This window comes from Coregonus lavaretus (assembly GCF_964263955.1).
Source record: "Coregonus lavaretus genome assembly, chromosome: 25".
NCBI lineage: Eukaryota > Metazoa > Chordata > Actinopteri > Salmoniformes > Salmonidae > Coregonus > Coregonus lavaretus.
This window is the reverse complement of record NC_140012.1, coordinates 36492192-36518277: the sequence shown is the minus strand read 5'-3', so window position 1 is coordinate 36518277 and position 26086 is coordinate 36492192. Positions and strand designations below refer to the sequence as shown.

The 26086-nt window shown below is 45.7% G+C and overlaps 1 protein-coding gene across 1 annotated transcript in view; it reads left to right on the top strand.

Annotated features, from left to right (window-relative positions):
* Positions 1 to 26086, top strand: part of LOC311100898 (slit homolog 1 protein-like) — a gene marked incomplete at both ends in the record, with an annotated part of 199253 nt that overhangs the window by 10043 nt on the left and 163124 nt on the right. Inside the window, 3 exons of the mRNA XM_084141886.1 lie at positions 12326 to 12397; positions 16470 to 16541; positions 20223 to 20294. Coding sequence (XP_083998012.1) covers positions 12326 to 12397; positions 16470 to 16541; positions 20223 to 20294 — 216 coding nt within the window. The remainder of the gene's footprint in view (positions 1 to 12325; positions 12398 to 16469; positions 16542 to 20222; positions 20295 to 26086) is intronic.

The window sequence follows — 26086 nt, the reverse complement described above, 5'->3', positions numbered from 1 at the left end:
TTATTGGCATGGGAAACATATGTTTACGTTGCCAAAGCAAGTGAAATTGATAATAAACAAAAGTTAAATAAACAATAATAAATAAATAAATAACAGTAAATGTTACACTCACAAAAGTTCCAAAAGAATAAAGACATTTCAAATGTCATATTATATGCAAATTGTTAAAGTACAAAAGGGAAAATAAATAAACATAAATATGGGTTGATTTACAGTGGTGTTTGTTCTTCACTGGTTGCCCTTTTCTTGTGGCAACAGGTCACAAGTCTTGCTGCTTTGAAGGCACACTGGTATTCCACCCAATAGATATGGGAGTTTATCAAAATTGGGTTTGCTTTCAAATTGTTTGAGGGTCTGTGTAATCTCAGGGAAATATGTGTCTCTGATATGGTCATACATCTGGCAGGAGGTTAGGTAGTGCATTTCAATTTCCACCTCATTTTCTGGGCAGTGTGCACATAGCCTGTCTTCTCTTGAGAGCCAGGTCTGCCTACGGCGGCCTTTCTCAATAGCAAGGCTATGCTCACTGTGTCTGTACATAATCAAAGCTTTCCTTAAGTTTGGCAGATGACATCAGGCCTTGAATATTCCAGGATGAGATAGTGCCTGGGCTTTGTGTTCCATAAAGTGTCCACATCTGCCAGGCTGATTCTCAACACGGGGGCCCCTGAGCTCAGCCCCCTCCTGTACTCCCTGTTCACCCATGACTCCAACACCATCATTAACTTTGCCGATGACACAACAGTGGTAGGCCTGATCACCGACAACGGAGGAGGTCAGATACCTGGCCATGTGGTGACAGGATAACAACCTCTCCCTCAACGTGATAAAGACAAAGGAGATGATTGTGGACTACAGGAAAAAGAAGAGGACCGAGCACACCCCCATTCTCATCGACGGGGCTGTAGTGGAGCAGGTTGAGAGCTTCAAGTTCCTTGGTGTCCACATCACCAACAAACTACAAGCACACCAAGACAGTCGTGAAGAGGGCACGACAAAGCCTTTTCCTCCTCAGGAGACTGAAAAGATTTGGCATGGGTCCTCAGATCCTCAAAAAGTTCTACAGCTGCCCCAACGAGAGTGTCCTGAATGGTTGCATCACTGCCTGGTATGGCAACTGCTCGGCCTCCGACCGCAAGCCACTACAGAGGGTAGTGTGTACGGCCCAGTACATCACTGGGGCCAAGCTTCCTGCCATCCAGGACCTCTATACCAGGCGGTGTCAGAGGAAGGCCCTAAAAATTGTCAAAGACTTCGGCCACCCTAGTCATAGACTGTTCTCTCTGCTACCGCACGGCAAGCGGTACCGGAGCGCCAAGTCTAGGTCCAAAAGGCTTCTTAACAGCTTCTACCCCCAAGTCATAAGACTCCTGAACAGCTAATCAAATGACTACCCATACTATTTGCCTTGTCCCCCCACCCCCTCTTTTACGCTGCTGCTACTCTTTGTTTATTATCTATGCGTAGTCACTTTAACTCTACCTACATGTACATATTACCTCAATTACCTTGACTAACCGGTGCCCCCGTACATTGACTCGGTACCAGTACCTCCTGTATATAGCCTCGCTACTGTTATTTTACTGCTGCTCTTTAATTATTTGTTACTTATAATTTTCTACTTAACACTTATTTTTCTTAAAACTGCATTGTTGGTTAAGGGCTTGTAAGTAAGCATTTCACTGTAAGGTCTACACCTGTTGTATTCGGCGCATGCGACAAATACAATTTGATTTGATTTGATGTTGTTAGTCGTGTGGTTTGGCCTCATACCAGTAAGTGTGAGCAGAGCCTGCTGAGCATCTGGTACATGCCATTGGCTTGGCTAGTGTAAGAGTGGGGTTGGGCCTGTTTGCCTGCTCACGGCCTGGGCGTATGTGTGACTTTCATGTTGAGTCCCTCTTTGCGGGAGTGGGGGGCATGGAGGGGGCAGGAGGGGCATAGCTCTGATCTGAAGGGGCCTATATGGGGTGTGGGCATGGTTGGTTTGGGGTGTATTGATTGGTTGGGGTGGGGGTGTGGATGTGGCTGGTGATGCTGTGGTCTGGATGTAGGTCCTCTCGGCGTGGGTGGGGGGGGGTCCCGCAGGTTTGGGAGAGTGTCTCGCTGGTCTGGGCGGGGTGTCTGTTGATCTATTGCTCCTGTGTTAGGTGTTGGGGCTGCGGTTGAGGGTGATGTCCTTTAGGGTCCTGGTGAAGGTGGGCACTGCTGCCTTGTATAGGTGGACCTGGTCGTAAAGGCTGTTCAAGTCCAGGGTGGAGTGGTGGGACAGGTAAACATTTGGTTTTGAGGCACAGTCACAGGAAATATTTGTGTTTACCCGCTGTATGGTGGCAGGTTAGAAGTATTTTCGTGGTAGCAGGGTGGAGATAACCACTTGTGGCTCTCTTTCTCTCTCTCTCTCTCTGCATATTGCTGCTCTCTCTATGGGACAGCTTTCTCTCTTTATATCTCCTCTGTATCACTCTATCTCTGTATCCCTACGTCTCTGTGTCAACTACACCCCTGTCTCTCTCTCCTGGCCTGTGACTCTCACGGCTGTCACTTCCATATGCTGTGGAATCTGTTCATTATGGTACACAGAGCTAGACCTCTAGCTACCTGCCTGTTATACTCTCCCGAGTGGCGCAGTGGTCTAAGCCACTGCATCTCAGTGCTTGAGGCGTCACTACAGACCCCCTGGTTCGATTCCAGGCTGTATCACAACCGGCCGTGGAGTCCCATAGGGCGGCGCACAATTGGCCCAGCGTCATCCGGGTTTGGCCGGTGTAGGCCGTCATTGTAAATAAGAATTTGTTCTTAACTGACTTGCCTAGTTAAATAAAGGTAAAATTTTTTTTGAAAAATACTGTACCTGGTAAGACCTGGTGGAATTTACAAGGACATTTAACCAACAGAGTTAACAGCATCATCAACCCATTAAACTGTATTTCTTTGTGTTTTGTGGCAGACAGACATACTGACAGCAGATGGACAGATGAGGCATAATACTGGTTTAAGGGTTGAAGGTTGAGGGTCTGTGCTCAATTAGTGGTTAATTTGTTTCTAATGAGGATCAGTGTTCACTGAGAAAAACGTGTCTTGTTACTGAAATGAACAGCTTGCCTCCACAGTGAGGAGCTCTGAGCTCTACCTCCATCACTGTGTCATAGTTAATATTAGTAATACTAATATTAATAATACTAATATTAATATTAATAATAATAATCTAAATATTAATAATAATAACAATAATAATAATAATAATAATAATAATAATAATAATAATAATACAATTGCTAAATTCAAACCAGGTCTTTCAACATACAACCTGCTTTCCTTCCTCCTTCAGCTCCTCCTAGACCAGGGAACTCAAAACATAATGAATTTTTCAACGTTGCTTCTGTCCGCTGCTGCCTCTGAGTTATAGAGTCGTGGACCGGTGCTGTGTGTGTGCACGTTGTATGTGTGTGTGTGAGACCGGTGATGTGTATGAAATGGGCGCCCCCAAAGGTATACTGAACCAGGAAGTCTTTACAGGCAGCCACTGGGCCAGGATGAGATGAAGAAGGATTAGTCAGTGATGTCATAAATCTACAAGGTTCCCATTCTCAGTGGTGCGGTGACTGTAGTGAACTGTAGCTGGGTTCAGAGTCCATATGTCCTCCATATGACCCTCTCTCTTCAGCTCAGCTCAACTGAGGGTTCAACTCAACATTGACCTCCACCCAGGCAAGTAGCGTTCAGAATATCTCTGTCAATTTCACTCTCCACGCTTCTGCACGATAGGGGAAAGACGTGTGTATGTCCCCATGCTTCTGGAAAGAGGGTTAGAGGTGTCTCCATGCATCACCAAAAGGTCTCTGTGTGTGTGTGTCTCTGTGGTTCAATTCATGTGGCGAGAGGTGTGTGTTGCCTGCCCCTTGTTGAGGAGTCTCCCCACCCCTGGCGTCTGATGTGAAAGCCTGCTCGTCTGTTTACCTGAGCTCCACAGGCTCCTCTCAGACATGGGACTGGGTTTGGGTGGTTACTAGGGTTGAATGGCGGGAACCCGGTTACTGAGATTTACCGGGATTTACCGCTCAAAACCACTCCCTTTTCCCGGGATAAATACACTACATGACCAGAAGTATGTGGACACCTTCTCGTCGAATATTCTGGGAAGGCTTCCACTAGATGTTGGAACATTGCTGCGGGGACTTGCTTCCATTCAGCCACAAGAGCATTAGTGAGGTCGGGCACTGATGTTAGGCGATTAGGCATGGCTCGCAGTCAGCATTCCAATTCATCCCAAAGGTGTTCAATGGGGTTGAGATCAGGGCTCTGTGCAGGCCAGTCAAGTTCTTCCACACCGATCTCGACAAACCATTTGTGTATGGACCTCACTTTGTGCACGGGGGCATTGTCATGCTGTAACAGGAAAGAGCCTTCCCCAAACTGTTGCCACAAAGTTGGAAGCACAGAATTGTCTAGAATGTCATGTCATGCTGTAGAGCTAAGATTTCCCTTCACTGGAACTAAGGGGCCTAGCCCGAACCATGAAAAACATTATTCCTCCTCTACCAAACTTTACAGTTGGCACAATGCATTGGGGCAGGTAGCGTTCTCCTGGCTTCCGCCAAACCCAGATTTGTCCGTCGGACTGCCAGATGGTGAAGTGTGATTCATCACTCCAGAGAATGCGTTTCCACTGCTCCAGAGTCCAATGGTGGCGAGCTTTACACCACTTCAGCCGACGCTTGGCATTGCGTATGGTGATCATTAGGCTTGTGTGCGGCTGCCTTGCCATGGAAACCCATTTCATGAAGCTCTCGAGGAACAGTTATTGTGCTGACGTTGCTTCCAGAGGCAGTTTGGAACTAGTAGTGAGTGATGCCACCGAGGACAGATGATTTTTACGCGCTACGCACTTCAGCACTCAGTGGTCCTGTTCTGTGAGCTTGTGTAGCCTACCACTTCACAGCCGTTGTTGCTCCTAGACATTTCACTTCACAATAACAGCACTTACAGTTGACCAGACAGCTCTAGCAGGGCAGAAATTTGACAAACTGACTTGATGGAAAGGTGGCATCATATGATGGTGCCACGTTGAAAGTCAATGAGCTCTTCAGTAAGGCCATTCTACTGCCAATGTTTGTCTATGGAGATTGCATGGCTGTGTGCTCAATTTTATACACCTGTCATCAGCGGGTGTGGCTGAAATAGCTGAATCCCCTAATTTGAAGGGGTGTCAACATACTTTTGTATATATAGTGTAATTGCGAGAAACCGGTAAATTATAATACATTATTTATATGAACAGCATGGCATGAAATGGAACTGTTAAATTATATGCGATGCCATCCTCTGCATGATGAATCATCAACCTTCAGGGTGGGGACAGACAGCCCATCGAAGTGTGGAGTGCAGTTCACAATGCATGTGTAGACCTGTTATCTCATCATGGAAGCGTTTTTTCTTGTGACAGGTAGGCATAGCCTATGCTACAGTAATATAAAGACCGAATGTGCTAATCTAATTTACCCATCTCCATCTGGCTTTCGGGGGTCACCTTGTTTATTTATTGCAGCTGCAGAGTTTTAAAACAGCCTATTACTCGAATATGGTTGCTTTAAATCAGTGCATGCGCGAGCACTCTCTCACAATCTTTCTCTCTCTCCATCAACTCTCCTTCAACTTCGAATTGCATCGAAAATAGATCATCCTGTTCTAGATTTATATATAGCCCTATATAGTGATGTCCTAGCCTACCTCTTCCAGGTAATACATTCAATGCAGTATTAGTCTTATATTTAGCTAATTAATGATGGGTTATACATAATAAGCTTCTAACTTATATGCAAAAACACCTGTGCTCCGCTGGCCTCTCCTTAAAAAACACTCCTTAGCTCTTGGAGTCCCATGCAGGAAAAGCTAGACTAGAATAGCTTGCTGGACCACATTTTTTTTAGCATTTCCTATACCAATAGACTATTCGAAGAGGGACGCAATACTATTTTTTGCTGAATGTTAAATACAGTAGCCAATAGAACTCATGGATAGTTTGAAAGAAGAGCGAACGCGTGATGGCGGTAGGCTATAGCAGTTATTTATTCAGACCCAAAACCATTCAATCTTCGTGAAGAGAAGTGAAAGACTTCTGCATCTAATTCTAGTCCTATATTATTCAAGGATGACATTAGAATGAAAAGTTAGGAAAGAATGAAGCAACAATAGAGAGAGAGAGGAGGTAGGCTAATAACATTAGGGGAAATATTATTAAAGGTATATTTGTGTCAGCCTACTAATTATACAAATAGGTCCCATTTATATTTCAAAGTTAAAATCTAATTCACTATCCTGTACTTGTAACTTTGTAGGCAGCATGTGCTGCACCAGAATCACATGTTCTCTTCAGCTTTATTATGGCTTAAACTATGTGCGTAATTACAGTCCATATAATACAATGCAGTACAGTAATACAGTTCACACTCAAAAAGATTAGCCTACTGGCTAGTTTAATTTATTTACCCAAGAGAGCATATAGCTAGCTACATCTATGGGCTTTTATGTTTTTCTGTCATGAGTAATGTGCCTATATCATATATGTAGCCTATTGGATAACGACACAATCATTTGGGCTTTTTTGGGCTTTGGCACATTAAATGTAGTTACAGTGGCTTGTGAAACTATACACCCCCCTTGGCATTTTTCCTATTTTGTTGCCTTACAACCTGGAATTCAAATAGATTTTTTGGGGGTTTGTATCATTTGATTTACACAACATGCCTACCACTTTGAAGATGCAAAATATTTGCCCTCTCTTTTTGTGGTGCCATATTCTTTCCATTTTTTAATAATGGATTTAATGGTGCTCCGTGGGATGTTCAAAGTTTCTGATATTTTTTTATAATCCAATCCTGATCTGTACTTCTCCAGAACTTTGACCCTGACCTGTTTTGGAGAGCTCCTTGGTCGTCATGGTGTCGCTTGCTTGGTGGTGCCCCGTGCTTAGTGATGTTGCAGACTCTGGGGCCTTTCAGAACAGGTGTATATATACTGAGATCATGTGACAGATCATGTGACACAGGTGGACTTTATTTAACTAATTATGTGACTTCTGAAGGTAATTGGTTGCACCAGATCTTATTTAGGGGCTTCATAGCAAAGTGGGTGAATACATATGCACGCACCACTTTTCCGTAAGTTTTTTCATTTCACTTCACCAATTTGGACTATTTTGTTTATGTCCATTACATGAAATCCAAATAAAAATAAATGTTAATTCCTGGTTGTAACACAACAAATTAGGAAAAATGCCAAGGGGGGTGAATAATTTTGCATGCCACTATAGCATCAGGTTTGAAAGTTGAAATTCAGACAATTATATGCTTTATAATGCTTTTGAATGACACTTCCGGTTTTGGTGGGAAATACCGGGTTACCTGGGAGAAAAGTGATTCATTCTCAGGATGGAACATTTGTAAAATACTGGGAAAATATTAAACCCTAGTTGTTACCCCAGAGAGAGCTTCCTCAGGTGGGGTCAGATCCCTGTATGTGTAACCTTACCACTGCTGGAGGTCTGTGCTGACCCAGCCCATCCACCCTTCCCAAAGTGCTTGGGCTCCAGAGGAACTCCAGAGGAACAGGCATCTAACAATTATGAGCCAATCATGTCTCATGTTACTGCATCGTGTGTGTGATCTACAGACAACAAAAGGAGAGCCTGCTTCCCCTGCAGAGTCCCCAACCTCTCTCTCTCTCTCTCTCTCTCTCTCTCTCTCTCTCTCTCTCTCTCTCTCTCTCTCTCTCTCTCTCTCTCTCTCTCTCTCTCTCTCTCTCTCTCTCTCTCTCTCTCTCTCTCTCTCTCTCTCTCTCTCTCTCTCTTCTTTCTCTTCGTCCCACAATTCCTTGGGGCATCATCAGTGAAGGCCTGTAGATGAGACGTTGAGAACCCAAAAGTGTGTGTGTGTGTACCTTTAATCAGCACCACGTGTGTGTATCAGACCCCGGGACAATGAACTTCCCTCTATTATTCATTTCCAGTGGACTGTCGGTTGATGCACCTGTGTACACACACACACACACACACACACACACACACACACACACACACACACACACACACACACACACACACACACACACACACACACACACACACACACACACACACACCATCTGACCACTCTCTCTCCCGTGCCGTTACACTGTGCTGTAGTCCCTTGAGTGGTCATTAGACGAGAGGGATAGAGGGGGACTGCACTGCTTTTGGCAGTACACTGAAGTGAGGCTTTTTGGGTTAGCAGTGAGGGAGGGATGGACCATGCCCTGTTCAGTTTTAATCCTGAGGTAGCAGACATATATACTACTCATACTGTTTGTTGAAAAGGGTGTGTGTGCTTGAGTATGTGTGTGTATATGCATGTGTGTGTGTGTGTGTGTGTGTGTGTGTGTGTGTATATGCATGTGTGTGTGTGTGTGTGTGTGTGTGTGTGTGTGTGTGTGTGTATGCATGTGTGTGTGCTCTGCAGGCCTATCTACTGTTTAGTCTCTCTCAACCCGGTCTCTCATGCTGCCAAGCACACACACAGACACACAGACACACAGACATACACACACACACACACACACACACAGACACACAGACACACACACACACTCACACACACACACACACACACACACACACACACACACACACACACACACACACACACACACACACACACACACACACACACACACAGACATACACACACACACACACACACACACACACACACACACACACACACACACACACACACACACACACACACACACACACACACACACACACACACACACACACACACACACACACACACACACACACACACACACACACACACACACACACACACCGAGAGAGAGATACAATTTTGCTGTTTTAAAGCTAATTTCCTGCAATTCTACACATTTGTCATGGGGCTGAGAGAAAAATTGCAGATTCAAAGCTAAGGTCCTGCAATTTTACACATTTTGGCATGGGTCTGAGAGAACCTTCAGTTTCAAAGCTAAGTTCCTGCAATTCTACACATTTTGGCATGGGTCAGAGAACTTTCAGTTTCAAAGCTAATTTCCTGCAATTCTACACATTTTCCATGAGTCTGAGAGAACTTTCAGTTTAGCTAATTTCCTGCAATTCTACACATTTTCCATGGGGCTGAGAGAAAAATTGCAGTTTGAAAACTAATTTCCTGCAATTCTACACATTTTGGCATGGGTCTGAGAGAAATTTCAGTTTCAAAGCAAATTTTCTGCAATTCTACACATTTTGCCATGGCTTATGCAGTGTTATTTTGCTATCTGAGTGACTCAAACATTATAACAAAATCAATGGGGGCCCTATGCCATGACATTTTTGGAATTTCAGATTCTCCCTGACTGTCTAGTTTTGTTAGTTCTTATTTAAAAATACATTTCTCCATTATCTTTTCTTCATAAAGTGCATTCAGAAAGTATTCACACTGCTTGTTGTGTTACAGCCTGAATTCTAAATTGATTAAATATATTTTTTTCTCACCCATCTACACACAATACCTGATAATGACATTTTTGCACATCTATTGAAAATGAAATACAGAAATATCACATTTACATAAGTATTCACACCCCTGAGTCAATACTTTGTAGAAGCACCTTTGGCGGCGATTACAGCTTTGAGTCGTCTTGGGTATGTCTATATACGCTTTGCACATCTGGATTTGGGGATTTTCTCCATTCTTCCTTGCAAATTTTCTCAAGCTCTGTTAAGTTAGATGGGGAGCAGCGATGAAGAGCAATCTTCAAGTCTTTCCACAGATTTTCAATGGGATTCAAGTCTGGGCTTTGGCTGGGCCACTCAAGGACTTTAACATTCTTGTTATGAAGCCATTCCAGCATTGTTTTGGCTGTGTGCTTGGTGTCATTGTCCTGACGGAACGTAAGCCTTCACCCCCAGTCTACGGTCGTTTGCACTCTGAAGCAGGTTCTCATCAAGGATTTGCCAGTATTTGTCTCCATTCATTGTTCCCTCTATCCTTACTAGTCTCCCAGTCCCTGCCGCTGAAAAGTATCCCAATAGCATGATGCTGCCACCACCATGCTTCACGGTAGGGATGGTGTTAGAAGGGTGATGAGCTGTGCCTGGTTTTCTCATAGCGCTTTGCATTCAGGCCAAATATTTGTCTCATCAGACCACAGAATCTTTTGCCTTATGAGTCTTAAACATGCCTTTTTTCAAACTCCAGGCGTGCTGTCATGTGCCTTTTTCTCAGGAGTGGCTTCCATCTGGCCACTCTCCCATAAAGCCCAGATTGGTGAAGTGCTGTAGAGACTGTTGTCCTTCTGGCAGGTTCTCTCATCTTAGCCAAGGAACTCTGTAGTTTCCCCATTCAATTGTGATTTTTGAGTGATTCTTTTTACTTGTCCATTCGGACACTTAAATCTATAACTTGTTACTTGCCCCGAAAGCGGACAAGCGTTAATGTCGAGCCCTGCTCTCTCTCCCTCCCTACCTCTCTATCCCACCTTTCTATAACTCCCTCTCTCTCTCCCTCCCTCCCTCTCTATCCCTCCTACCTATCTATCCCTACCTCTCTATCTATCAATTAATCAATCAATCAAGTTTATTTATAAAGCTCGTTTTACATCAGCAGATGTCACAAAGTGCTCATACAGATCTCAGCCTCTCCACCTCCCTCCATCTCTAACTCTCTCCCTACCTCCTCCTATCCCCTTCTCCACTCCTCCATTTCTAACTCTCTCCCTACCTCCTCCTATCCACCTCTCCACCTCCCTCCATCTCTGACTCTCTCCCTACCTCCTCATGTCCACCTCTCTACCTCCCTCCATCTCTAACTCTCTCCTACCTCCTCCTATACCCCTCTCCCACCTCCCTCCATCTCTACTCTCAGCGGGCAAGCTGGTCCTGGGCACTGTTCACAAACATAAACAGACCCCACAGAGCCCCAGGACAGCAACACAATTAGACCCAACCCAATCATGAAGAAAACAAAAAGATAATTACTTGACATTACTAAACAGAGGTACACAGTAGCAGAATACCTGACCACTGTGACTGACCCAAAATTAAGGAAAGCTTTGACTTGCTATTGAGAGAGGCCGCCGTAGGCAGACCTGGCTCTCAAGAGAAGACAGGCTATGTGCACACTACCCACAAAATGAGATGGAAACTGAGCTGCACTTCCTAACCTCCTGCCAAATGTATGACCATATTAGAGACACATATTTCCCTCAGATTACAAGACCCACAAAGAATTCGAAAAAACAAATCAATTTGGATAACTCCCTTATCTATTGGGGAAATACCACAGTGTGCCATCACAGCAGCAAGATTTGTGAACTGTTGCCACAAGAAAGGGGCAACCAGTGAAGAGCAAACACCATTGTAAATAAAACCCATATATGTTTATTTATTCTCCTTTTCTATTTGAACTATTTGCACATCGTTACGACTCTGTATATAGCCATAATATGACATTTAAAATGTCTTTATTCCTTTGGAATAATGTTTACTGTTTATTTTTTATTTTTTATTTCACTTTTGTTTATTATCTATTTAACTTACTTTGTAGTGTAAACATATATTTCCCATGTCAATAAAGCCCTTCGAATTGAATTGAGAGCGAGAGACAGCGAGAGAGAGAGTGAAAGACAGAGTGAGAGAGAGAGAGAGAGACGTGGATCCCATTTGAAATGAGCTGGTGTTATTGAGTGGGGTGCTCTGATAGAATTTGAATATTGGTGCTCTCTTACGCCCCTGTCTCTCTACACCACTCCAATATCTCATAAAGGGCACATAAAGGGCATCTCTCTCTCTCCTCTCTCTCTCTCTCTCTCTCTCTCTCTCTCTCTCTCTCTCTCTCTCTCTCTCTTTCTCTCTCTCTCTCTCTCTCTCTCTCTCTCTCTCTCTCTCTCTCTCTCTCTCTCTCTCTCTCTCTCTCTCTCTCTCTCTCCCTCTAGCAACATGTAAATGTGAAATGTAAAAATCACACTTTAAAAGCAAGAGCAGTGTGTGAACAACATTATAGAAACACCAGTGTCAGTCTTCAAAGCCTGGTATTTTCAACACACATTTGCATCTGTGTTGACACTGCCTGGGGCAAATTGTGTGTGTGAGGCTGTAAAGGAAGATTATATATGTATGCGCGATTGTGTTTGTGTGTGTGTGTCCATGCTTATATGTGCTTATTCATGTGTGTGTGTGTGTTGACTTGAGACTCAGGTATCAGTTGGAGCTCATTGCTGTGTTAGTCATTGGGCTGAAAAGGCCCAGAGGGAGACACCGGATACATAATTAATGTATGTGTCTTTGCAGGGAACTGAATGGGAATAACCTCACACGCATCACCAAGAGTGACTTCTCTGGACTCAAGTACCTCCGTGTGCTGTAAGTAATTTACACTGTGTTAATCATTCCTGTGCATATTGTCTAAATGTAGTACTGTTAATGATTCTGACTATTCTATTTTTACAGACACTGAACTATTTATTTCACTGTTAGCGGTGATGGTGATATTGTAGTGGTTTTAGATTTAATGAATGTCTCACAATAACTCTATAATACCTCTTATATACTCACTTATACGCTCTCTGCTGTCTCGGAGTGGCCCTAATACCATGAATTACCACACACACACACACACACACACACACACACACACACACACACAAACACACACAGGTGTTTGTGAATGTGGGTGTTAAAAACAGCTCCACTGGAATGGAAGTGCTTTAGACTGAAACATGTTTAATACGTAACGTGAGACTGACTGTAGAACTTGAGATGATGAAGCCCCCCACTGCCTCTGCGAAGCAAGAACTACTATTTTAGAGCCACGTCGTTACCCCTTTCATATCCCCCCCCACTTATTGTCCCCTTTCATACCCCCCCTCTCCCACTTACCTTCCCCTTTCATATCCCCCTCTCCCACTTACCTTCCCTTTTCATATCCCACTCTCCCACTTATCTTCCCCTTTCATATCCTTCTCTCCCACTTACCTTTACATTTTTTTTTTCATTTAGCAGACGCTCTTATCCAGAGCGACTTACAGTTAGTGAGTGCATATATATATATTTTTTTTCATACTGGCCCCCCGTGGGAATCGAACCCACAACCCTGGCATTGCAAACGCCATGCTCTCCCAACTCCCCTACCCTGGACGACGCTGGGCCAATTGTGCGCCGCCCCATGGGTCTCCTGGTCGCGGCCGGCTACGACAGAGCCTGGATTCGAACCAGGATCTCTAGTGGCACAGGTAGCACTGCGATGCAGTGCCTTAGACCACTGCGCCACTCCCCTTTCATATCCCCCCTCTCCCACTTACCTTCCACTTTCATATCCCCCCCTCCCACTTACCTTCCCCTTTCATATCCCTCCCACTTACCTTCCCCTTTCATAACCCCCCTCTCCCACTTACCTTCCCCTTTTATATAGCCCCCCCACTTCCCTTCCCCTTTCATATCCCCCCTCTCCCACTTACCTACCCCTTTCATATAGACCCCCCCCACTTACCTTCCCCTTTTATAGCCCCCCTCTCCCACTTACCTTCCCCTTTCATATCCCCCCTCTTCCACTAACCTACCCCTTTCATATAGCCCCCCCACTTACTTTCCCCTTTCATATATCCCCCTCTCCCACTTACTTTCCCCTTTCATATCCCTCTCTCCCACTTACCTTCCCATTTCATATCCCCACCACTTACCTTCCCCTTTCATATCCCCCCTCTCCCACTTACCTTCCCCTTTCATATCCCCCCTTTCCCACCTACCTTCCCCTTTCATATCCCCCCTCTTCCATTAACCTACCCCTTTCATATAGCCCCCCCACTTACTTTCCCCTTTCATATCCCCCTCTCCCACTTACCTTCCCCTTTCATATCCTTCTCTCCCACTTACCTTACCCTTTCATATCCCCCCTCTCCCACTTACTTTCCCCTTTCATATCTCCCCTCTCCCACTTACCTTCCCCCTTCATATCCCCCTCTCCCACTTACCTTCCCCTTTCATATAGCCCCCCCACTTACCTTCCCCTTTCATAACCTTCTCTCCCACTTATCTTACCTTTTTCACCCTTCTCTACTCTCCCACTCTGTACTTCACAACCTGCCTCGCTCCTCCTATCTACTAACCAAAGTTCTATTTCCTTTTTCCACCCTCCTCCCTCCCTCGCCCCTCTTTCCCTCCTTTCTCCCCTCTTCTTACCTCCCTCCTTTCTTCCTCTGCTTCCCCCTCCCCTCCCTTCCCCTCCTCCCCCTCATCCCTCCTTCCTCTCCCCTCAGTCCCAGTATAGAGGTTAAATGCCTCCATGTCTCCAGCTTGTCACCAGCGAGGTAGAAAGAAACAGCTCCTTACAGGGGCTCTAAAAGTCAGACTACAGCTTTTCCCTGCATGGCTATAAACCTTCTGATTCCCATAGGAAACACACACACACACACACACACACACACACACACACACACACACACACACACACACACACACACACACACACACACACACACACACACACACACACACACACACACACACAAACACACATACGTCTATCTGTTGGGGTCATGGGGCGGTGAAACCCTCATATATCTGCCCTCACTGACTCAGCAGACTAACAGTGGCCTGACCTTTGATCCTCACCACAACCCCCCAACGGCCCCAGAGACCATGTGTGTGACCCTAGGAGAGGGTCCTTACAGGAAGACCGGTTTAACCTTACAGTCAGAGACATTGTCTGATGGGGGACTGAGAAAACAGCCAGACACACACATGACCCAACACACAATCAGAGAAACACGTAAAAAAATAAAATAAAGAAACACCGACAGACAGTCTGAGAAATCGTAGCATGCTGATTGGGCCTGCGGCCGTGATAATCTCTCCTGAGGACTTCCTGTCTGGAGAGGAAATTGAGGTTCACTTTGCGATACCGGAGCAGGAATGTATAGTATACATCAGATCTGTGAGGTTGTCTGGTACAATGGTACTAATGGAAAAGTACCATACGTTCAAACTCTGCATACAAGGCCAAGCTAAATCAAGCTCAACTCAAGTATTTTAAATATTTGAAACATATATTCAACCAGTGTCTACCACAGGGGCTATTTGAGGGAGAGGTGGAGGGGAGTTGGGAGGGAGGTGCAGAGAGAGGGAGGGGGAAAGGTATAAGGACAGAGAGAGAGAAAGGAGGAAAAATAAGGAGAGAGAGAGAGAGAGAGAGAGAGAGAGAGAGAGAGAGAGAGAGAGAGAGAGAGAGAGAGACGGACGGACGGACGGACAGAGAGACAGACAGACAGACAGACAGACAGACAGAGAGAGAAAGAGAAAGAGAAAGAGAAAGAGCTGACCTGACCATAGTTGAAAGTTATCTAGATTCAGAAGTACTTTCTCCTCTTATTCACCCTCTATCTAAATTCATGAGGGAGAGAGTGAGTGGAGGTGAGCAGCACTTGTCTCTATATTTATGGAGTGGGAACAGGACATTTGCATTTATATTCGATTGGGAGGAAACACAGACTGCTGAGTGGAGTCGTGAGGCCTCACAGAACACACACACACACAGAACGGTACTCTGAATGAAGGAACACTATTGTTGGTTCTAAGACCTGGACGCTTGTCTCTCCCTACACTTTTATTGCAACACTTCCAAAACCATCCAGTGCGTTAGCTTTGGCAGCGTGTATGTGAAATCGCTCCATAAGGGTGTATGTTTGAAGCCTGCAGCGCTAACACCTAACCAGACAGCTCTTTGGACACACACACAGTGCTCTGACATCTCCATGGCCCCGAGGACAGCTCCACAGTGGGTCTCATTCTCCTCCTCTGTTCTTTGAACCACCCAGCCCTGGATCTCACCTTAGCCTCCCCCCTCCTCACTCCTTACTCCCCCTAATCCTCCCTGCCTCACCCATGCCTCTCTCACCCCTGCCCCTACCTCTCCCTGCCTCCCCCCTCCCGCTCAACATCAGACCACACCAGGCCTCAAGGCACAGTGGCCTGCCTCACTAACCTATCATTCTTTCCTGGCTACGATCCCTGGGATGCCCCCCAGTGCCAAGATTCCACAGCAAGCCCAAGACCAGGGTTTCCCAAACTCGGTCCTGGGGCCCCCTCCGCCCCTGGGTGCACGCTTCATTCCCCCCCCCCCCCTAGTGCTACACTAATTTGATTATTTGAATCAGCTGGGGGGGGGGGGGGGGGGGTTGTGGACCACACCATTCTCTTGGGCCACAAGGGTGCTGGAACTTGCCAATTCTGAATAACTGTATCCCATCTAGTCAAAACCCAGAAGGCGGGAAGCTCGTGAGGAGCAACTATTTCCCAGGCTTTTCACATGCGCTAGCTTCAAACAGTACGTGTTTGTTTACATACACTACCACCTACTTTCAGAGAAATCTAACACTATGCGATGTAACCCTGTTTAACTAACAGTTAACTACCTTTCTCTCTTTATCACTCTCTGTAGGCAGCTGATGGAGAATCAGATTGGAGCGATAGAGCGTGGAGCGTTTGATGACATGAAGGAGATGGAGAGACTGTAAGTAGGCTTACAGCATGTGTCTGTGTGTTCATATTTGCCCTCAAATAGGTTTAGGGTTTGGACGAGTGTTATCATCCCGGTCCATCAGGGGTGGCGGCATGGGAGCAGGCAAGTTTTGATGAGGTTTTACCCTGGGTTTACCTGACCCATCCTTCCCCAGGAGGCTCAGCCACAGCCCTGGCCCATCACTGGAGCATGAGGCTTTACCAGTCAGTCTGTGTAAACAGCTTGTAAACAGCAGGGTTAGGGTGAGCAGCAGGGTAACACAACACACAGACAAACATACCCACCACACCACGGGTAACACGTAAAACCCCCATACCCCATACAGTATGGGGGTGTTAGCCACAGGACATTATGGAGCAGTACATGTACACATGATGGTTAATGTACAAAAATGGCAGCCAGAAGGATATTGAAGAGCCCCACTCATGGTGTTTAAAGACTACATCAGAGACACTATTCAGTTGGTCACTAAACGTGTGGTGAGGCTTGAGGGTACAGAGATCTAGGAGAGACCCAGGCAGCCAGCTGTTGCTCACATATACACAGAGACCAATTATAACCCACACAACCACACGACCAACCTGAGAATAAACACTACATGGCCAAAAGTATGTGGACACCTGCTCGTCGAACATCTCATTCCAAAATCATGGCCATTAATATAGAGTTGGTCCCCCCTTTGCTGCTATAACAGCCATAACAGTTGCAAACTACACTGAGTGCACAAAACATTAGGAACGCCTGCACTTTCCATGACATAGACTGACCAGGTGAATATAGGTGAAAGCTATGATCCCTTATTGATGTCACTTGTTAAATCCACTCAATCAGTGTTGATGAATGGGAGGAGACAGATTAAAGCCTTGAGACAATTGAGACATGGATTGTGTATGTGTGCCATTCAGAGGGTGAATGGGCAAGACCAAATATTTAAGTGCCTTTGAACAGGGTATGGTAGAAGGTGCCAGGCGCACCAGTTTGAGTGTGTCAAGAACTGCAACGCTGCTGGGTTTTTCACACTCAACAGTGTCCCCTGTGTATCAAGAATGGTCCACCACCCAAAGGACATCCAGCCAACTTGACACAACTGTGGGAAGCATTGGAGTCAACATGGGCCAGCATCCCTGTGGAACGCTTTTGACACCTTGTAGAGTACATGCCCCAACGAATTGAAGCTGTTCTGAGGGCAAAAGGGTCGTGCACCTCAATATTAGTAAGTTGTTCCTAATGTTTTGTACACTCAGAGTATATGTCCAAGCCAAGGTATAACAAATGAATGGAGATTGTTCTTACCATTGAGAGTTGAAGAGCTCCTTCACTCCAACAGTGTACTTCTTGGCCTTCCCCATTATTTTCTCTCCCATTCTGCCCACTGGGCACAGACGTCATTTCAATGTGTACTTTTGATTTACACTAACCAAAAACATAAACCCAACATGTAGCAATTGAAAAGGTTTTACTGAGTAAGAGTTCATATAAGGAAATCAGTCAATTGAAATCCATAAATTAGGCCCTAATCTATGGATTTCACGTAACTGGGAATACAGATGTGCATCTGTTGGTCACAGATACACTACATGACCAAAAGTATGTGGAAACCTGCTCATCTCATTCCAAAATCATGGGCATTAATATGGAGATGGTCCCCCGTTTGCTGCTATAACAGCCTCCACTCTTCTGCGAAGGCTTTCCACTAGATGTTGGAACATTGCTGCAGGTCGGGCACTGATGTTGAGCGAATAGGTCTGGCTCGCAGTCGCCGTTCCAATTAATGCCAAAGGTGTTTAATGGGGTTGAGGTTAGGGCTCTGTGCAGGCCAGTCAAATTCTTCCACACCGATCTCGACAAACCATTTCTGTATGGACCTCGCTTTGTTCACAGGGGCATTGTCATGCTGAAACAGGAAAGGGCCTTCCCCAAACTGTTGCCACAAAGTTGGAAGCACAGAATCGTCTAGAATGTCATTGTATGCTGGAATGTAGGGGCCTAGCCCGAACCATGAAAAACAGCCCCAGACCATTATTCCTCCTCCACCAAACTTTACATTTGGCACTATGCATTGGTGCAGGTAGCGTTCTCCTGGCATCCGCCAAACCGAGATTCGTCCGTCGGACTGCCAGATGGTGAAGTGTGATTCATCACTCCAGAGAACGCATTTCCACTGCTCCAGAGTCCAATGGCGGCGAGCTTTACACCACTCCAGACGACGCTTGGCATTACGCATGGTGATCTTAGGCTTGTGTGCGGCTGCCTTGCCATGGAAACCCATTTCATGAAGCTCCCGACAAACAGTTATTGTGCTGACGTTGGTTCCTGAGACAGTTTGGAACTCGGTAGTGAGTGTTGCAACCAAGGACAGACGATTTTTATGCACTAAGCGCTTTAGCACTCGGCGGTCCCGTTCTGTGAGCTTGTGTGGCTTACCCCTTCGCAGCTGAGCCGTTGTTGCTCATGGACGTTTCCACTTCCCAATAACAGCACTTACAGTTGACCGGGGCAGCTCTAGCAGGGCAGAAATTTTATGAACTGACTTGTTGGAAAAGGTGGCATCCTATGACGGTGCCACGTTGAAAGTCACAGAGCTCTTCAGCACGGGCCATTCTAATGCCAATGTTTGTCTATGGAGATTGCATGGCTGTGGGCTTGATTTTATACACCTGTCAGCAGCGGTTGTGGCTGAAATAGCTGAATCCACAGATTTGAAGGGTCCACATATTTTTGACCATGTATTATATATCCGGTCATTAATCTGGGAGTGAATTGGTCTAACAACTATATCCATGGCCAGCATTTACCAACCTTTGAAACTAGAATAAAGTTATAGTTTAGCATGAACGGAGCCGCTAGAAACCCAGTCAAGTCCATTATAATTCTCCATCTGCAACCCAGTCTGTCTATCTGTATTTGGCTGTAGGCCAATACATCAGTCTATGCTTTGCTACAGGCACGACCCGACCTGTCTCTCCTCTCCCATTCGTCCCATTCACCTCCATTTACTCCCATGTGTTTCCAACGGAGCATTGAGACGGTATAAAGCTGTGGTTTCAAACGGCAATTAGCAACAGTCTGTTCCTGATTTTGATAATGGTTGTATTTGCATAAAGCCTGCCAGCCTCATTCTTTGTTACCCTGGGGAGGAGAAGGCAGTGCCCAGCCAAGCTGCCTGGAGGTTCCAACATGCTCTTCTGCCTCTGCAAATGTTTTTTAGTAACCGTTGTTTTCTTAGTCCACTACAGATGAAAGCTGGATGTGTTCACATACCTGATACGTCTATAGCGGACTGTTGAAATGAAGTGTCAAAATAAATCTGTTGTTTTCTTCTTATAGTTGTGAACTGAAATACAATCTACTGATAAACAATAATGTATTGCTATGTGCGGTGTTGGAGTGCATTTTGCAGAAATAATGTACCATTCATAATCTAGTTGTGCCCCACAGTGCAGAGCTTACTGTGCACAAAAAGTGCTGTAATTTCTTAACGGTTCACCCGATATGGATGAAAATACAATCAAACTGAAACTGACAGTCTGCACTTTAACCTCATAGTCATTGTATCATTTCAAATCCAAAGTGCTGGAGTACAGAGCCAAAACAACAATACATATGTCACTGTCCCAATACTTTTGGAGCTTCAATGTATCTGCTGTACTAATCATGTGTTCTCTGTGGCAGGCGCCTGAACAGGAACCAACTGCAGCACCTTCCAGAACTGCTGTTTCAGAAGAACCCTGCACTGTCACGTCTGTGAGTACACACACTCTTTGGTCTACTGTCTATCTACCTTACATTCTCTCTCTTCGGTACACACACTTTCTCCATCTTACTCCTGTTGTGAGAGTACCCATATGGATTCTCTGCCTCACCCTTTACCGGCTTCCTGCCATGGAAGTGTGTGTGTGTGTGTGTGTGTTTGTGTGTGTGTGTGTGTGTGTGTGCTTGTGAAGACTGGATGAGTAGAATTCCAGGAGGCCTTGGCAGGTCGGAGTGTGTTTTCTGTATTGTTGCCAAGTCATCTGCAGAGTCTGCGGTGTGTGTGTGTTTGTGTGTGTGTGTGTGAGGATGATGGAATAAGGGGGTATTTGAGTATGTTGGGTAGTAGGGACAGTTTGATGTTATTGGAGAGGAATCCAAACTGTTGCTAGAGGAAGGAGTCATTATCTCTGGTCGTCTGCGTACGAAGTGATAGTACAGTGTTTGGTGGTGGATCCTAGTGGTTTTATTCTCTCTCTATCGGAAACACACAAACACACACTTGCACACACACATACACACTCCCGTGGCATGACCATCCCAAAGTAAGGCTAAACTTTAATGGGTGTTCCGTTCAATTTTCAGAGGATAATGAGTGTCCCTGTCGCTGGCCGATCGTTCCGGCTCCAATCACTCCGCTTCAGATGACCTGCTGCTGCTGCATATGGGAATAAGGAAACACTGGGACAAACAATTTCCCTCTGCACTTCTCCTGTCCCTATTTAAATCAAATCAAATCAAATGTCATTTGTCACATGCACCGAATACAACAGGAATACAACCTTACAGTGAAATGCTTACTTACAAGCCCTTAACCAACAATGCAGTTTTAAGAAAAATAAGTGTTAAGTAAACAATAGATGAGTAAAAAATAAAAGCACTAAAATAGCAGTAAAAATAACAGTAGCAACGCTATATACTGTACATGGGGTACCGGTACAGAGTCAATTAGTCGATGTAATTGAGGTAATATGTACATGAAGATAGAGTCCGGGTGGCCATTTGATTAGCTGTTCAGGAGTCTTATGGCTTGGGGGTAGAAGCTGGTAAGAAGCCTTTTGTACCTAGACTTGGTGCTCCTGTACCGCTTGCCGTGCGGTAGCAGAGAGAACAGTCTATGACTAAGGTGACTGGATGCTTTGACAATTTTTAGGGCCTTCCTCTGACACCGCCTGGTATAGAGGTCCTGGATGGAGCTTGGCACCAGTGATGTACTGGGCTGTACACACTACCCTCTGTAGTGCCTTGTGGTCGAAGGTCGAGCAGTTGCCATACCAGGCAGTGATGCAACCAGTCAGGATGCTCTCGATGGTGCAGCTGTAGAATCTGAGGACCCATGCCAAATCTTTTCAGTCTCCTGAGGGAGAATAGGCTTTGTTGTGCCCTCTTCACGACTGTCTTGGTGTGTTTGGACCATGATAGTTTGTTGGTGATGTGAACACCAAGAAACTTGAATCTCTCAACCTGCTCCACTACAGCCCCAGCGATGAGAATGGGGGCGTGCTCAGTCCTTCTTTTCCTGTAGTCCACAATCATCTCCTTTGTCTTGATCATTTTGAGGAAGAGGTTGTTGTCCTGGCACCACACGGCCAGGTCTCTGACCTTCTCCCTATAGGCTGTCTCATCGTTGTCGGTGATCAGGCCTATTATTGTTGTGTCGTCGGGAAACTTAATGATGGTGTTGGAGTCATGCCTGGCCATGCAGTCATGGGTGAACAGGGAGTACAGGAGGGGACTGAGCACGCACCCCTTAGGGGGCCCGTGTTGAGGATCAGCGTGGCAGATGTGTTGTTACCTACCCTTACCACCTGGGGTGACCCGTCAGGAAGTTCAGGATCCAGTTGCAGAAGGTGGTGTTTAGTCCCAGGGTCCTTAGCTTAGTGATGTGCTTTGAGGGCACTATGGTGTTGAACGCTGAGCTGTAGTCAATGAATGGCATTCTCACGTAGGCGAGCATAGAAGTGATTTAGCTCGTCTGGTAGGCTCGTGTCACTGGGTAGCTCGCGGCTGTGCTTCCCTTTGTAGTCTGTAATGGTTTGCAAGCCCTGCCACATCCGACGAGCGTCAGACCAGGTGTATTATGATTCAATCTTAGTCCGGTATTGACGCTTTGCCTGTTTGATGGTTCATCCGAGGGCATAGCAGGATTTCTCATAAGCGTCCGGGTTAGAGTCCCGCTCCTTAAAAGTGGAAGCTCTACCCTTTAGCTCAGTGCGGATGTTGCCTGCAATCCATGGCTTCTGGTTGTGGTATGTACGTACGGTCTTTGTGGGGACTACGTCATCGATGCACTTATTGATGAAGCCAGTGACTGATGTGTTGTACTCCTCAATGCCATTGGAAGAATCCTGGAACATATTCCAGTCTGTGCTAGCAAAACAGTCCTGTAGCTTAGCATCTGCGTCATCTGACCACTTCTATATTGACGAGTCACTGGTGCCTCCTGCTTTAGTTTTTGCTTGTAAGCAGGAATCAGGAGGATATAATTATGGTCAGATTTGCCAAATGGAGGGCGTGGGAGAGCTTTGTACGTGTCTTTGTGTGTGGAGTTTTTTTCCCTCTGGTTGCACATTTAACATGCTGGTTGAAATTAGGTAGAACGTATTTAAGTTTCCCTGCATTAAAGTCCCTGGCCACTAGGAGCGCCATCTCTGGATAAGCGTTTTCATGTTTGCGTTTGGCCTTTTACAGCTCATTGAGTACGGTCTTAGCGGCAGCATCGGTTTGTGGTGGTAAATAGACAGCTACGAAAAATATAGATGAAAACTCTCTTGGTAAATAGTGTGGTCTACAGCTTATCATGAGATACTCTACCTCAGGCAAGGAAAACCTTGAGACTTCCTTGATATTCGATTTCGTGCACCAGCTATTGTTTACAAATATACACAGACCACCCCTTGTCTTATGGGGGCCGTTGTTCTGTCTTGCCGATGCAGTGCCAGCTGTATGTTATCCATGTCGTCGTTCAGCCATGACTCGGTGAAACATAAGATATTAAAGTTTTTAATGTCCCGTTGGTAGGATATTCGTGGTCGTAGCTCGGTAATTTTGTTATCCAGTGATTGTACTCGCCGTCAGATCCATACAAGGCACCCCGACCTACGTCCCCAATATCTCTGTCTCTTTCTCCTCCGAATGACGGTGATTTGGGCCTTTTTGGGTGTCTGAAGTAAATCCTTCACGTCCGACTGGTTGAAGAAAAAATCACCGTCCAGTATAAGGTGAGTAATCGCTGTCCTGATATCCAGGAGCTCTTTTTGTTCATAAGAGACAGTGGCAGAAACATTATGTACAAAATAAGTTACAAATAATGAGAAAAAACACACATAATAGCACAATTGGTTAGGAGCCCGTAAAACGACAGCCATCTCCTCTGGCTCCATTATCAAGGTCTCAGTCCTTTTCCCAGTCCCAGTCCAAGTCCAAGTCCCATTCCCAGTCCCAGTCCCATTCCCGTTCCCATTCCCATTCCCATTCCCATTCCCAGTCCCAGTCCTTGTCCCATTCCCAGTCCTATTCCCAGTCCCATTCCCAGTCCCAGTCCTAGTCCCGTTGCCAGTCCTAGTCCCATTCCCAGTCCTATTCCCAGTCCTAGTCCCAATCCCAGTCCCATTCCCAGTCCTATTCCCAGTCCTAGTCCCAATCCCAGTCCTAGTCCCATTCCCAGTCCTAGTCCCATTCCCAGTCCTATTCCCAGTCCTAGTCCCATTCCCAGTCCTTTTCCCAGTCCTAGTCCCAATCCCAGTCCTAGTCCCATTCCCAGTCCTATTCCCAGTCCTAGTCCCATTCCCAGTCCAAGTCCCATTCCCAGTCCTTGTCCCATTCCCAGTCCTAGTCCTATTCCCAATCCTATTCCCAGTCCTAGTCCCATTCCTATTCCCAGTCCTATTCCCAGTCCTAGTCCCATTCCTAGTCTTAGTCCCATTCCCAGTCCTATTCCCAGTTCTAGTCCCATTCCCAGTCCTAGTCCCATTCTCAGTCCTATTCCCAGTCCTAGTCCCATTCCCAGTCCTATTCCCAGTCCTAGTCTCGCCACTTCCAATACAGTCTAGTCCACTCGTGTTCAATGTATGTAGCTTTAGGACTGTCATCACCACTGTGCACTACAAGTGCATGAATAATAGTCAAGAAAGAGGGGATAGCCTTAAGGCCTTGATTAGTCCATCAACTAGACCAGACTCTGCCAGCCAGCAGCTAAATGATTGACCAGAGCAGACTCTGCCAGCCAGCAGCTAAATTATTGTATTAGCAGATCTCTCTGCTTCCACTTCCATTCAATATGCTCTTTATTTCCATTATTAACTGGCTTCTTTCATGAGTAATTCTGCTTTTCAAACACTTTCTGGAGAATAAGATGACTAAGAATGTTGAACACCTGTTTACACCATTTACTGTATACCAGCACTGTGCGTGCGTGTGTTTCTGCGTTTTTCTAATTAATTCCTTATTCCGTTTAGTTCACAAGACCAAAGCCTGATACATTTTTTTTTTTTTTTTTTTTTCTTAGTCATTTAGCAGACGCTCTTATCCAGAGCGACTTACAGGAGCAATTAGGGTTAAGTGCCTTGCTCAAGGGCACATCGGCAGATTTTTCACCTAGTCGGCTCGGGGATTAGAACCAGCGACCTTTCGTTACTGGCACAACGCTCTTAACCACTAAGCTACCTGAGCAGGCCAGCATTCATTTCATCTGAAGAAGTGTATATTTGTGGACCTTATTTTAGCATATAGCCAATATCCTCACACCAGCCTCATAAGAGCATACATGATAGAAAATAAACTTTATTGTCCAAAGAACAAAGATTAAAACCTTATTGTTCCCAGCACAGTAACTGCAAAATGTCTCCCCTCCAGCAGTCTTCTGGCAGACAGGGTCTAGGCTAGCGTCAATTAAACAGAGCTAAGACAAAGAGGTTTCCTGATGCACTCGCTGCATCTTAAATCATCACTGGGCTCCGTCTCTCTGTCACAACATGGGGTCGGTACCCAGACTGACGTGGTTAGGTTACAGCCAGGAGAGAGAGCTTCATGTACTTTAAAAAAGTTTTCACTCCCACAGGAAGACTACGGTGTGTGTGTGGGGGTTTCTATCTCTGCGCTTCCTCTAAGTGCTCACAGGGTCTTGTTAGGGTCTGTCTTTAATGGCCTTAACAAGAGGGGTTAATGTGAAAGCCTCCTGCCCTCAGTTGGAACGCTAATCCCAGATGTTAACTAGCTTCCCTTCTCACTCTATAGTTCTAGCTCTCCCTCTCTCTCTCTCTCCCTCTCTCCCCCTCTCTCTCTCTCTCTCTGTCTCTCTCTCTCCTCTCTCTCCCTCTCTCTCCCCCTTCTCTCTCTCTCTCTCTCTCCCTCTCTCTCTCTCTCTCTCTCTCTCTCTCTCTCTCTCTCTCTCTCTCTCTCTCTCTCTCTCTCTCTTCCTCTCTCTCTCTCTCTCTCTCTCTCTCTCTCTCTCTCTCTCGCTCTCTCTCTCTCTCTCTCTCTCTTTCTGAGGCGTAATCGACCCCCTCTCTCACTATTTTTACAGCTATCTATTTTTTACCCCTTCTCTCACTATTTTTACAGCAATCTATTTTTTACCCCCTCTCTCATTCTTTTTCTGCTACTTTCTTTCTTTTCTTTACTTCTCTCTATTTTACTCTTTCGGGAATGAGTGATTGGGGACCTGCGTCGTAAAAAGAGAACCAGCTGGGAGGACAGACATACAGAAGGAGGGATGGATGGAGGAGGGAGTGATAGATAGAGGGATGAAGGAGTTCAGTCAGAGTGCTATCTATGTTAATGACATA